The following is a 15364-nucleotide window of genomic DNA, read 5'->3' on the forward strand; positions in this document are numbered from 1 at the left end:
AAGTACGCCAAATATTACGGTGCAGTAAAGTGTGTCAGATATTACCGTGAAGTAAAGTGTGCCAGATATCACTCTGTAGTGAAGTGTGTCAGACATTACCCATCAATAAATTGTGTCAGATATCACCCTTTAGCAGAATGTGTCAGATATCACTCTGTATTAAAGTGTGTCAGACATTACCATTAATAAATTGTGTCAGATATCAACCTTTAGCAGAATGTGTCAGAAATCACCCTGTAGTAAAGTGTGTCAGATATCACCCTGTAGTAAAGTGTGTCAGATATCATCCTTTAGTAAAGTGTGTCAGACATCACCCCGTAGTAAAGTGTATCAGATATCACCCTGTGGCAAAGTGTGTCAGATATCACCCTTTAACAAAATGTAGTAAAGTGTATCAGATATCATCGCGTGGTAAAAGGTATCAGATATTACCCATTAGCAAAGTGTGTCAGATATTTCCCTGTAGTAAAGTGTGTCAGATATTACCCTGTAGTAAAGTGTGTCAGATATCACCCGTTCGTAAAGTGTGTCAGATATCACCCCGTAGTAAAGTGTGTCAGATATCACCATGTAGTAAAGCGTGCCAGGTATCACCATTTAGCAAAAATGTGTCAGATATTTCCCAGTAGTAAAGTGTGTCAGATATCACCCTGTAGTAAAGTGTGTTAGATATCACCCTGTAGTAAAGTGTGTCAGATATTACCTTTAATAAAGTGTGTCAGATATTACCCTTTAGTAGAGTGTGTGAGATATCACCCTTTAGTAAAGTGTGTCAGATATCACCCTGTAGAAAAGTGTGTCAGATATTACTCTTTAGTAAAATGTGTCAGATATCACCCTTTAGTAAAGTTTGTCAGATATCACCCTTTAGTAAAGTGTGTCAGATATTACCCTGGGGGAAAACTAAAGGATGTTGCCTTCTGGGAAAAGTGTCAACTATTATCCTGAGGAAAAATGTGCTAGACATTGCCAACTTTCAAAAGACGAATGAAAGCCAGCATTATACAATGAGTAGAATCAGCCGGCGTAACGTTTTGATCAACACTGGATGATACAGTACACAAATGATGGATCTCCAATGAGTGATCCTAAGCTAGCAAATTAAAAATTATTTGTTTTCACTCTAGCACTGTATATCCCATAAATATTAAATTGAGCCTCAAAACAGCGAGATTAAGCTGTTCCCTTTTCCTGTTTATATAAGCAGCGCAGAAGCGTGAGTTATTTTAGGATGTGACATCAGTCATTCGTTCTCAAGCTAAAGCACCTCTTTTATGCAGATGATAATTTCAAAACTTTTTTTACTGAGTGAAATTGATTTTTGACATTATCATGTATATAATTAAAACTGAATTGCAGATAATTGCTCCCAAACAACTTACGAACATGTTTTTCAGACAAACTAAGACCTCAGGAGTTGCACGGAAAATCAGTGACGACGACATGCATGCGCAACGTGCACGTCACCGTTCATGGTAACAGCTGAATAATGGCTGCATCAGTTACATATAGGTAGCAACAACTTAACACAGGATCCTGTTGATAAGGAATCTTCAAAGTATCTATCGTTACAGTCTACATATCTTCTGATATTTGCATTTAGTTCAGACAACAAAGTAACGTAGTAAAGTAGTTTGGCGCGAGTGTAGCTTTTGATATGCTACTTTTTATCAATGGGCTGTAGTATGGAAATCAAATACCTCTCAGCACAATCCCCCCCAAACCCCTCCCATTTTTATGCCATGGTTTATGTGACATTTGGGGGAAAAGGCCATTATATTGTAAAGTAAACGATGCAAACTACACCTTAAAGCAGGAGAAAATCAAAAATGGAGGGCCACGAGGAGTATCATACACAACTGCATCTGACACTTAAGTACCGGCATTTTAAAAGGTTTTATTGTTTGCCCAGTTGGGCCATATTCTGTCAATCCAGATTTACGGGACATGACATTTTGTATAATCTGTTCATATAATAGAAAAGGAAACTAATTCTATCAAACACATTTACACAGATTAAAGTAAAAGCATAATATGTTTTAGCTAACATAGCTTTTTCACGGTATTTCTGATAACGCTCGATGATATCTGTTTCCGACTGTTGGTCACCATCTTTTGGTCACTTACGGTTAATGAAGGGTTCCCACTTATATTGACGACCCATGAATGCCTTGTGGTTGAACTCGGAGCACTGAGACTCTCGGGAGGCCGGGATCCCAGTGGGGCATAACTGAAAACAGGCAGTTAACGCAGGTCAAAAATAAAATGAATGCAATATATAGTTTGGAAGTGACTTGGAATTTGTAGGTTACAACACAATATTATTATAATTGTACAGGTCAAATAAAATGATATGAAGAGAAGGATAGGTATGTCAGTTCTATCGTGTGGGTCATCGTGCGATCATCTAGTCGTCTCCTACCTAGGGATAACATTACGATACTCGTGCGGTAATTTCATTATAACCCTAGTGATCTCCAATAAATCAACAGACTATACAGGTTTGGCATTCCTGTCGCGACCAACAGCTATACATGAGTAATACATGTCCGAATCTCCTTGATACAACATCAACATACATGAGTAATACATGTCCGAATCTCCTTGATACAACATCAACATACATGAGTATTACATGTCCAGATCTCCTTGATACAACATCAACATACCTGAGTAATACATGTCCGAATCTCCTTGACACTACCGCAACATAACTGAGTATTACAGGTTCAGATCTCTTTGACACATCAGCAACATACCTGAGAATTACAGATTCGAACCTCCCAGGTACAACAGTAACACACCTGGGAAGTACGGGTCCGAATGGCCTTAATACAACAGCAACATACATGAGAATTACATATCCGAATCCGTTTGATACAACAGCAACATACCTGAGCATTACATGCCTGGATCTCCTTGATACAGCAGCCACACAACTGAATATAAAGGTCTTGATCTTGATGCAACAGCCACATACCTGAGTGTTACAGGGAGGATCTCATTGTTACAACAACACTAACATACCTGAGTATTACAGGTTCGGATCTCCTTGTACACCCCCAAACACCCTCTGCTGTGCTCGTCGGCGCTATTCACCAGGTCACTGTAGTACATGATGCATCAACAACATTCGAAGCATTAATCTCAAAGGACATCTGATAATGATAAAACCTCTAGAGATTTCCAAAAATCGAAGTAGGCATCATTAAATAGATCACTTAGGAATATGTATAAATATCCTTTCATTTATTTTTTATCTTTGTGAAAAGAGCTTAAGACCCTAAAACATTTGAATTCTAAGGTGGGCTTTATGGACACTACTGTCAGAGTTTAGGAATTCTGACGTCACAGGAATTTTATCCAACACTAATCACGACACTGAATGTTGGAATGACTCATTTTACCTATGACTAAAAGACTAATGAAATAAGTTTCCCAAAAATTCTTGACGTGAAAAGGTGAATTTGTGCATATCGTTAGAATGGCTCATAAAACCCACTGTAGTATTCAAATATTTGAATGCCTTCCTTGACGCATAGTTTCAGCCGTATGTAGGATGACCTTAATTCATACTTTAGCTTTGTTTTACTTTGCATGAAACTAGAAATGAATAAATTCTATTCATCCGTAATATAAGGCGCCATTTGAATGTATAGTTTTGCTCTGGGAGTACTTTTGATTGATTAGTTGTGCACATGGTAATGATCTGGCAATACTTCTGATTGGTTGATTATACACATATGTTAATGGTCTGGGAATACTGCAGACTGATTGGTTGTGCACACATGGTAATGGTCTGGGAATACTGCAGACTGATTGGTTGTGCACACATGGTAATGGTCTGGGAATACTGCAGACTGATTGGTTGTGCACACATGGTAATGGTCTGGGAATACTGCAGACTGATTGGTTGTGCACACATGGTAATTGTCTGGGAATACTGCAGACTGATTGGTTGTGCACACATGGTAATGATCTGGCAATACTTCTGATTGGTTGATTGTGCAAATATGTTAATGGTCTGGGAATACTGCAGACTGATTGGTTGTGCACACATGGTAATGGTCTGAGAATACTGCAGACTGATTGGTTGTGCACACATGGTAATAGTCTGGGAATACTGCAGACTGATTGATTGTGCACACATGGTAATGGTCTGGGAATACTGCAGACTGACTGGTTGATTGTGCACACATATGGCCAGACATCTAATCATAACAATTTCAGGTTAGTATGACATCCAAACAATTCAAGAAGATATTGGACTGTAGACATTTGCAGATGGTATAAATGACATCACAGATCTTGAGCAACAACAGCGTACATCATTTACAAGTTGTTGACTTCGAACATTATAAACTCTTTGTCTCTTTTTGATCTGTTGATCACTTCCGTAGGTTTTGTTGTTGTTGTTCTGTTTATACGCGTATAACATTCTCCACGTGTGCTATCATACAGGTAGGAATAATAAAGTACATGGCAGAAAGCCTATGTATAGAAACACAATGTTGAGAAGATGATTGGAGACAGTTGTTTGTGAAGGGCATGACATCACAGAATAACCCCATAATAAAGTCAATGAATGCATAAGCATCTTTAAAGTTGTGCTTCAACTGGCCAGATTTCATAACTACAGTAAAAAAAATTACTCTGTGAATTTTAACAGAAAGTCTGTTGTCTGAGTGATGCTAGTCAATTATCTGTCATATTCAACATAATACTCTGTCGTATTCAACATATTACCCTGTTAGCCTAATATAATCTTGTTGAATTAATACAATATGTCTACCATCACTCAGACAACAGACTCTGTTAAAATTAACAGATGATTTTTCCAGTGTATCACAGAGCAGTTTTGCAGATAGAGCAGAGTAGACATGACTCATATTTACCGTATTATTCATATTGCCATATGTCATGGTTTCACTACCTATCGGATAATTAACTGTAATAATGAACTCGCTTATTTGTAGGATTTAATTTAAAGTTGGCACAAGACCAGTTTAGGGTAAACGTCAACTTTTTTATATATAAACTTCGCTGAATAACCCTAACCGTAACCCAATATATAGTCACATAAACTAATAAGCTCTAGTATACGGAGCCGTAAAAGTGACAGGGTGAAAAAAATTTTGGAACCGAAATCTTTCTTTTAACTACCCACTTTTAAAGTTGGGCCCCGTAGTTCAAAAGCCGGGGGCCCGACTTAAATGACCAATCACATATGCAATGCTAGGGATACGCTATAATCTCATATATATACAGGGATCTACTGCCTGATCGTCAGTGCCATTATGCTTTTTGCAAATTATTCTTTCTCAAAATATCCTTTTAGACGACGAGGAACGTCAACATAATCTCGATTTATAGCGGTATAACCTCCCACAAAACAGTCAACCAAATAATACACTCATATAGACGGTAAGATTCCAACTTACAATGCCGTCTTCATACATGTCCACATGTGACACAAAGCTGTAGCCTTTGGTCCTGTAACGCATATCTGTAAGTGGAAATGTTTTCCAGCAACCTGCGGATGGTCTCTGTCCGGTTTCCTCCCACCATAATGCTGGCCGCCGTCGTATAAATGAAATATTCTTGAGTACGGCGTAAAACATCAATCAAATAAATAAATAAATATAACGCATATTTCGCCTTAGCTACACCCTGGCCGGATACGTAAACGTATTCGAAAGGAGTCTCACATTTAGCTGATGTAACTGAGGTTGAAAAAAGTCAACCTAATAAGGCCGGGGGGGGGGATGCTGTATGTTGTATTTTACTTTTATTTAGTGCATATATGACTCTTGAAATCTGTTTTTAATAAGCTATCTTGCTGGTAATGGGAATTGCGTTGCGCGCCTAAAAGGTGTCGGTCGATAGCATCGCCATTTCTATACAGACCTAGCTATACAGACCTAGACCAGACCTAGTCTCTCGTCCAGCAGAGACGTATATGTACATGTGGGTCACAAGCACTGCAGCGTGACAGCTGAGAATGATGTTCTTAAACAGATTGGAACTGACCTGTGTAGGCGATCAATCCCATTGTAATCCTTGTTTTTTACTTAAGTTATTTATCTCATGGTTAGACCCTAGTAAAAATAAGTAGTTATTAGTAAGGGATGCTTGTCTGTGGTTGTCATATTGACTGTTTGATGGCAAAAGACCTGTGATTAAGTAGGGGACCGGACAACGATCCAACTTTTAAACTCGAGTTTTAAACTCCGAGTTTACATAAAAGATTTTCTCTTCCAAAAGAAATTTTTATTCACCATGTCATTTGTTTTTCTAATCTTCTGTTTGAATAGTTGTTTTTATTCAGACTCAGTCCAGACACTAATTTCCATTTAGACCAAGGATGGTGTCAAAAAGACATATTTACCGCCTCACCTAGACCGGCTAACATCTTTAGTCACGCATTCTCTCGTTCGTATGGAAATTCCAAATCCGCACGTTTTCGTACAACTTGACCATTCCATCCAGTTCGTCCATCTTACAGATTCTGCTCCATTTTGAATTTGAAAAGCATTCACGGTGCTTGGATAAAGTTTTCGCGTGTCACCAAGTTTACCCATGTGGCGTGGGTGATGCTCGTCGTACGCATGGCCTCTTTCCTGGTGTAATAGAAAGAATAATTATTAGAGAAATACAGGTATGGCGTAAATGAGCACAAACTCTGACTATACATATGGTAATTTAATGAAATATGCTTTACATGTAACATTCATTTCCCAATAATACCAGACATGGCTGTACATCTGCCGCCGTGCATGGTTGTACATCTGCCGCCGTGCATGGTTGTCCATCTGCCGCCGTGCATGGTTGTACATCTGCCGCCGTGCACGTTTGTCCATCTGCCGCCGTGCATGGTTGTATATCTGCAGCCGTGCATGGTTGTATATCTGCCGCCCTGCATGGTTGTCCATCTGCCGCCGTGCATGATTGTACATCTGTCCCCGTGCATGGTTCCTACATTCGCCGTCGTGCATGGCTGCTATATCGTCTGTCGGGCATGGTTCCTACATCCGCCATCGTGCATGGGTGCTACATCTGCCGCCGTGCATGGTTCCTACATTCCCCGTCGTGCATGGTTGCTACATCCTCTGTCGTGCATGACTGCTACATCTGCCGCCGTGCATGGTTGTACATCCGCCGCCGTACATGGTTGTACATCTGCCGCCGTGCATGCTTGTTACATTCATGTGCATGACCGCTACATCTGCCGCTGTGCATTGTTCCTACATCCGCCTTCGTTCATGGTTCCTACATTCGCCGTCGTGCATGGTTCCTACATTCGCCGTCGTGCATGGCTGCTACATGCGCCAATTATCCTTGTGAGGGTCATTCCCTTGCAATAGTCTTCGTCGGGCTCACAATCATTCCCCTTAAAAAGTCTTGATCTGGCTCTCACAAGCATTCCCTTAAAACAGTTTGGTCGGGTTCTCAGAAACATTCCCTTATAAAAGTATTGGTCGGGCTCTCACAATAGCCTTGGTCGGGTTCTCACAATCATTCCCTTACAATAGCCTTGGTTGGTACCTCGCAGCCATTCTTTTGCAACAGTCTTCGTCGGGTTCTCACAATCATTCCCTTACATAAGTCTTGGTGGGGCTCTCACAATCATTCTGTTCAATAGGTCTTGGTCGTGCTCTCACAAGAATTCTCTTACAATAATCTTGGTTGGGCTCTCTCAAACATTCCCTTCCAACAGTATTGGTCTAGCTCTTACAATCACTCCGTTACAATGGTCTTGGTTGGCATCTCACAAGCATTCTGTTACAAACGGTCTGGTCCGAGTTCTAACAATCACTCACTTATAACATCCTTGGTCGGGCTTTCACGATCATTCACTTATAACAGCCTTGTTTGTACTTTCACAAGCATTACTTTACAATAGGCTTGGTCGAGCTCTCACAACAATTCTTTTAGAGTAATCTTGATCGGGCTCTCACAAGGATTCTCTCAGATTAATCTTGATCGAACCCTCACTATCAATACATATCATTCGGTTGGGCTCTCACAATCATTTCTTTACCATAATCTTGGTTGGTCTCTCCATACCATCCTCTTATAACAGTCTTGGTTTGAGATCTCATCATAATTCCCTTACCAGCTAAGTCTCTTAGTCGTCTCTTACAAGCATTCTGTTACAACACTGTTTGTCGGGCTCTTACAATCATTCCCTTACAGCAGTCTTGGTCGGGCCCTCACAACAGTTCTCTTACATAAGGTCTTCGTCGGGCATTCACAATCATTCCCTTACAATATTCGAGGTTGGGCTCTCACAATCATTCCTTTACAACAGTCTTGGTCGGGCTCTCACAATCATTCCCATACACTAGTCTATGTTGGGCTCTCACACTCACTACTTCATAATAGTCTCGGTTGGGCTCTCACGATCATTCCCTTACAACAGCCAAGGTTGTGCTCTCACAATCATTCCCTTATAATGGTCCAGGTTGGCTCTTACGATCATTCCCTTACATTAGTCTAGGTTTGGCTCTCACAACCATTCCCTTTCAGTATTATTGGTTGGGCTCTCATAATCACTCCCCTACAATAGTCTTGGTCGGATTTTTACAGTCATCTGATCAGCAGCAGTTCCCTCCGTCCGCCACCGCTCAACTACAACTTCATCACTCAAATACCACACACACAGTTATCCCTAATGTTGGATAAATGTAGTTGTGGCAGTGAATCGAGAACACGTGCCTCAAAGTTGCTGTTTTGTACCTTCCGCGTGTTTCATAAGGAGGATCTGTCTCACAGATGGCCACAAGGTTAACTCCTTCCAGCAATAGAGCTTCTCAACATCTGAGCAAGATTTCTTTGCCAACCAAACCTCGGTATTCTGAATACGCCTACAGCTGTATATTTCCTGAACGTACATGAACTATGGCTACTGTGGTATTTATTGGTTCTTCAAACAGTTTCCACACTGAGTGCTTTGGTTTTGTGATATGTCATTTTCGTTGATCGGAGCTTTATGTCGCACTCAAGAATATTTAACGTATACGACGGCGGCCAGCTTTATGTTGCAAAGAAACCGAGCAGAGTCTAGAGAAAATCCGTGATCAACGATTCCTGACAGACGTTCTCACATACGACCGGACAGGAAGTCAGCACGAGCTGGACTAACCCACAGCGATGGCATTAATGAAAGACGCCTGGGAAACTGTGCTGTGGTAACACGCTAACCACTAGAGATGTCATTCCTATATTAGGTAAACTACTAAAGCGTCATCCACGGTGAACAATGCCATTCACGAAGGGCAGAACCATATGTATTTAGGTTGGCAAGATATAGGAATGATGAGACAAATTCTAGGTTTATGTTGAGAATCCATGTTAAGATATGGTATATAAACGACTGATAATGTTCGAATGGGCACGTTGAGGTCTGTAATTTTCAAATAAGAAACTAATGTCAAAAAATACAATTTATCTATCTACTTGTTCATAATATATTGAAAAACATATTGATTAACAGGGTTAAAGAATGCACAATGTTATGAAGCGATTAAAGTATCCAGTTATATAGGACTGATGAGTGTTGAAATAACATTACATATATGTAAGCTGACAAAGCTGTTTTAAAAATAAAAGTAGCAGAAAGTTGTTTTAAATTGGTGTTAACTGAATTTTGGGCATTTGACTAAGTCTGCAAGCGTCCGGTGGAACGTATCTTCCCAGCCCCAGATAGTACGTACTTCACCCACTTACCCCTCACACGCTTCGATTACCCTTACCCTTACACTTAGCTAGGTAACATCAGAAGTAAGTATTACAGATGTTGCCAACAGATGTATTTTATATTCGTCTCTTAAAGTTAGCCAAGTTTTAAAATTGGGGGAAATACTCACATGTGAACGCTTGGGCCAGACACTTTGGAAGGATGCCAAAACTACGCATGAGAAAAAATATGCGTACCTAAAACAAACAAAAATTAAAGGTGTTGATACTCTTGAGGCCTATATATGTTTGATGGACTCTGCCATACTGAGAACACATTTGACACAGAAAAATAACAACAATATTGAGTCTCCGGAAGACAAATCCAGTGTATTAAATCGTAATAGATAAACCCCACGGAAAAATCAGTGGAGAAAGAAGAGCTCGGCGTTAAAGATTTTTCTATCATGTTTGTCACGGCAAACGGGGAATCTGGATTCAAAGAGGGGATAGGTATTACATGACAGTTTAAATTTGCACTCTGGTACTTCACCGTTGGTGATCAAGATGTTGGGATATTTATCATCTAAGCGACCGGTGTTTAACCCCGTACAAGCGTGTAGGCCGAGCACAAGTTATGTTGTGAGTAGGCGTGAAATCATTTCCAGTGTCCTCGGCATGGCGTTCGAGTGAGGGAATACTAAGCATGTGTGAAAGGGCCGGTTAGACGTAGATACGGCCAAATATAACCTAATACAGCTCTCAAACAAAAATGTCGATTTCGCTGTCGACGATAGGTACTTGGCTATTCATGCTAAACGGACAATGGCCCCAGAGGCCCGTTTCACAAAGCTTCTGTTGTCACCTTAGGTCGGATAGTTAAAGGCGGCTATCGTAAATAGGCTACGGAAAAAACTGACTGGCCGTTTCACAAACGTTTCAGTAGCAATGTGATTGACAGAGTTCATGATGCTAATTGTAAAATAAATTAAATTACTATCTATAAATAATACAGAAAGATTGTATTTTGTTCTTCAAAACAGACAGCCGAAGAGAAACAACAGCAACGGAAAAGTATTGTTGCTTTAATAAGACGTTCATTTTTTAAGGAAGCGGGTATATTCTTATTTTTCTGCAGCCATTAAATGGACTTTCCAAAATGGGACTCATAACACTTCCAATGTCGAATTTGTACCTTCCTAGCCACCTTCGGACGTGAATAAGGGCTGTCATAAAAAAGCTTTAGTGGATAGCCTACATGTCTAAAGAAGGTTGCTCCTGGATTGTATAGCCTATAAGGGAAGCAGCTTCTGTACAGTATTTCGGATAAGGAATGTTCCTCCTGTCAGGAAAACGTTTCCTCCACCGTACAGCGTATAAGGGAAAGCTCCTCCTGTGTCGTATATAGTCTATGAGGGAAGCACTATACTGTATAGTTGGTAAGGAAAGCTCTTCCTGTGTCGTATATAGTCTATGAGGGAAGCACTATATTGTATAGTTGGTAAGGAAAGCTCTTCCTGTGTCGTATATAGTCTATGAGGGAAGCACTATACCGTATAGTTGGTAAGTAAAGCTCTTCCTGTGTCGTATATAGTCTATGAGGGAAGCACTATATTGTATAGTTGGTAATGAAAGCTCCTCCTGTGTCGTATATAGTCTATGAGGGAAGCACTATACTGTATAGTTGGTAAGGAAAGCTCTTCCTGTGTTGTACAGTTCATACGTCACGTGTCTCCAGGGCTGCATAGCCTATATGTATAAGGAAACTTCCCCCTGTGTTGTACAGCTCATACGGAAAGTGGCTTCTGGGCTATATAGCCCGTAGAGACAGTGGCTCCTGAGGTACATAACCTATAAGCACTGTGGTTTCAGGTCCGCAGCACATATAAGGAAATGTGACTTTTACGAACCATGTAGGCTGTAAAAGAATGTGACATAGAAACCATATAGCCTTTAAGGGAATATAACTTAGGAACCACATAGCCTGTAAGAGAATGTGACACAGAAACCACACAGCCTATAAAGGACTATAACTTAGGAACCATGGAGCCTGTAAGGGAATATAACTTAGAAACCGTGTAGCCTATAAAGGAATGTATCTTAGGAACCATGTAGCCTATGTGGGAATGTAGCTAAGGAGCAATGTAGCCTATAAGGAAATGTAGCTTATGGACCGTCGTATAGCCTATAAGGGAATTTAACGTAGGAACCATATAGCCTGTAAGGGGATGTGACTTAGGAACCATACAGCCTGTAATATAATGTAATATAGAAATCATGTAGCCTGTGAGGGAATGTAATTTAGGGACCATGTAGCCTATAAGGAAATGTAACTAAGGAACCGTGTGGCCTATTAGGGAATGTAACTTAGGAACCGTGTAGCCTATAAGGGAATGTAACTTAGGAACCATGTAGCCAAAACGGGAATGTAACTTAGGAACCATATGGCCTGTAAGAGAATGTGATTTAGGAATCATATAGCCTGTAAGAGAATGCGAGATAGAAACCATGTAACCTGTAAGAGAATGCGAGATAGAAACCATGTAGCCTATATGGGATTGTGATTTAGGAACCACATGGCCTGTAGGAGAATGTGACATAGAAATCATGCAGCCTATAAGGGAATTAACTTAGGGACCACGCAGCCTGTTATGGAATATGATTTGGGAACCACATGGCCTGTAGGAGAATGTGACATAGAAATCATGCAGCCTATAAGGGAATTAACTTAGGGACCACGCAGCCTGTTATGGAATATGATTTGGGAACCACATGGCCTGTAGGAGAATGTGACATAGAAATCATGCAGCCTATAAGGGAATTAACTTAGGGACCAGCAGCCTGTTATGGAATATGATTTGGGAACCACATGGCCTATAGGAGAATGTGACATAGAAATCATGCAGTCTATAAGGGAATTAACTTAGGGACCAGCAGCCTGTTATGGAATATGATTTGGGAACCACATGGCCTGTAGGAGAATGTGACATAGAAATCATGCAGTCTATAAGGGAATTAACTTAGGGACCAGCAGCCTGTTATGGAATATGATTTGGGAACCACATGGCCTGTAGGAGAATGTGACATAGAAATCATGCAGTCTATAAGGGAATTAACTTAGGGACCACGCAGCCTGTTATGGAATATGATTTGGGAACCACATGGCCTGTAGGAGAATGTGACATAGAAACCATGTAGCCTATGATCGAACTTGAGCCACATAGCCTGTAAGGAACCGTCCCCAATTATCGTTCGTTTCTTATACGTTTTATAACGAATGTGAAATACCAGCTAAAACGATTTGATTATCTGTCTTTCGTTTAAAACGACTGAAAAACGTAGTAAAAACACCTGTGCTGAGAAAAACGACTTCATGTGCTGTTTTGTGTTGTAGAAAGTAGTCCCTGCGTGTGTGACGACAGAATCAGCGCTGCGGTATGTCCGATACACAGTCAACGGCTCGTGGCGCAGATAAATTCACCACCATGCCCTTACAAAGCTATAATATGAAGTACCTAATTTTCGTGTGGAACTAATTTTCGTGGTCAATACGTTACCGCGAAAAATAATTTTGGCGAAAAAAAAATCCAATATTGAATCATATACTACACTTAGTAGTAATAATGGAGTGGAATCTTTGCCAGCGTGTCGGGCGTTGCGCTAAGAAAGCCCGACGGGCCATCTAAATTGTTTTAACAGCAGAGAATGTCGCTCTGATACAAGGCTATCCCATTAGCTGAGTCTGTCCTGTGGTCCAATGGGTGAGCTTCTAACAAACTTTGAAGTGTGTGCAAGAACACAATGGCTGTTAGACAGCTACGGCAATGTTTGTGGTTTCTGACCTGCTACAGAGGACGATTAAAACTGAAAACAATGCAAAACTTACCATTTTACTCGATAAAGACTGAGTGACTGGTACCGATAATGGTGAATTCACGTGTTTTGCATTGAACAGCTCAAATTGTGACAGGTCACTTTGCCAGGTGTTTAAAAGTACTCATCAATGATTCGAAAAGAAGTGTCACCAAGTTTGAGTACTGCTCACGGTAGGTGCGAAAGTAATCTTCTTTCGTGGGGATCATCCGTCCCCCATCGTTTTTATCTCTGATCCAGATCACGAGGATTAGCAACAGCGCACGAAACACTGGAGAATTAAAGCCACCCATGATGATACCTGTTTGATGTGCTTGAATAATTTCGGCCATATCATATCCTGGAAAATTTTAAAAATTTTTTTAGTATTCTCTTTCAGAATTAATTCCCGCGAACATATTTTTGGAGACAATCCGCGAAAATAAATTCCCGCGAATAATAAGTACTTTATGGCACCTTTCCGTTTGACTTCAGCTTACGACAATCAGCCACATTACTCGAGTAACTTATGAATCATATAGCCTGTAAAGAAATGTGACATAGAAACCATGTAACCTGTGAGGGAATGTAACTTATGAATCATATAGCCTGTAAAGAAATGTGACATAGAAACCATATAACCTGTGAGGGAATGTAACTTTTGAATCATATAGCCTGTAAAGAAATGTGACTTAGAAACCATGTACCCTGTGAGGGAATGTAACTTATGAATCATATAGCCTGTAAAGAAATGTGACATAGAAACCATGTAACCTGTGAGGGAATGTAACTTATGAATCATATAGCCTGTAAAGAAATGTGACATAGAAAGCATGTACCCTGTGAGGGAATGTAACTTATGAATCATATAGCCTGTAAAGAAATGTGACATAGAAACCATGTAACCTGTGAGGGAATGTAACTTATGAATCATATAGCCTGTAAAGAAATGTGACATAGAAAGCATGTACCCTGTGAGGGAATGTAGCTTATGAATCATATAGGCTGTAAAGAAATGTGACATGGAAACCATGTACCCTGTGAGGGAATGTAGCTTATGAATCATATAGCCTGTAAAGAAATGTGACACAGAAACCATGTAACCTGTGAGGGAATGTAACTTATAAATCATATAGCCTGTAAAGAAATGTGACATAGAAACCATGTAACCTGTGAGGGAATGTAACTTATGAATCATATAGCCTGTAAAGAAATGTGACATAGAAAGCATGTGGGAGATAAGGAATTTGATCCCTTACATATACGTATAATGTCATGTACATGTACATATAATGGCTATAAGGAAAACTATCAAATCCAAACCTAGCCGATTTATATTTTAAAAACAAAACAGAAACAAATTAACCCTGGGCAAATAAGTTGAATGAACTAAGCTAATTCCACTGGTTTGAAAGAACATGTTTCACGTGAGCCTACATGAGCACATGTGGTTTCCAGAAACCCAGCTCTACACCATGCACCCATAATATCCAGCTCAAGATCAAGCACGAATGATATCCAGCTGAAGATCATGCGCCGATGATATTTAGCTGAAAACAAAGAACCGATGATACCTGGCTGAATACCAAGCACCGATGATATCCTGCTCGCAAGACCAAGCACAGATGATATCTAGCTGGAGACCATGCGCTGAAGATATCTAGCTGAAGACCATGCACCGATTACATCTAAATGAAGACCATGCACCGATGATATTCAGGTCGAAACAAAGCACCGATGATATCTAGATGCAGATAATGCACCGATGATATCCAGCTGAAGACGAAGCATCGATAACATCTAACTGGAGACGAAGCATCGATAACATCTAACT

At 40.3% G+C, this 15364-nt stretch overlaps 1 protein-coding gene across 3 annotated transcripts in view; it reads right to left on the bottom strand.

Annotated features, from left to right (window-relative positions):
- LOC135472946 (thrombospondin type-1 domain-containing protein 4-like) overlaps positions 1-15364 on the bottom strand; it is a 68004-nt gene that overhangs the window by 17344 nt on the left and 35296 nt on the right. For all 3 annotated transcript variants that reach the window (XM_064752685.1, XM_064752686.1, XM_064752687.1), the window contains exons 2-5: positions 9870-9936; positions 6397-6620; positions 3028-3106; positions 2128-2230 (exon numbers count right to left, since the gene is read on the bottom strand). In XM_064752685.1, coding sequence (XP_064608755.1) covers positions 2128-2230; positions 3028-3106; positions 6397-6620; positions 9870-9936 — 473 coding nt within the window. The remainder of the gene's footprint in view (positions 1-2127; positions 2231-3027; positions 3107-6396; positions 6621-9869; positions 9937-15364) is intronic.

This window comes from Liolophura sinensis, chromosome 8 (assembly GCF_032854445.1).
Source record: "Liolophura sinensis isolate JHLJ2023 chromosome 8, CUHK_Ljap_v2, whole genome shotgun sequence".
In the NCBI taxonomy this organism is placed as follows: Eukaryota; Metazoa; Mollusca; class Polyplacophora; order Chitonida; family Chitonidae; genus Liolophura; species Liolophura sinensis.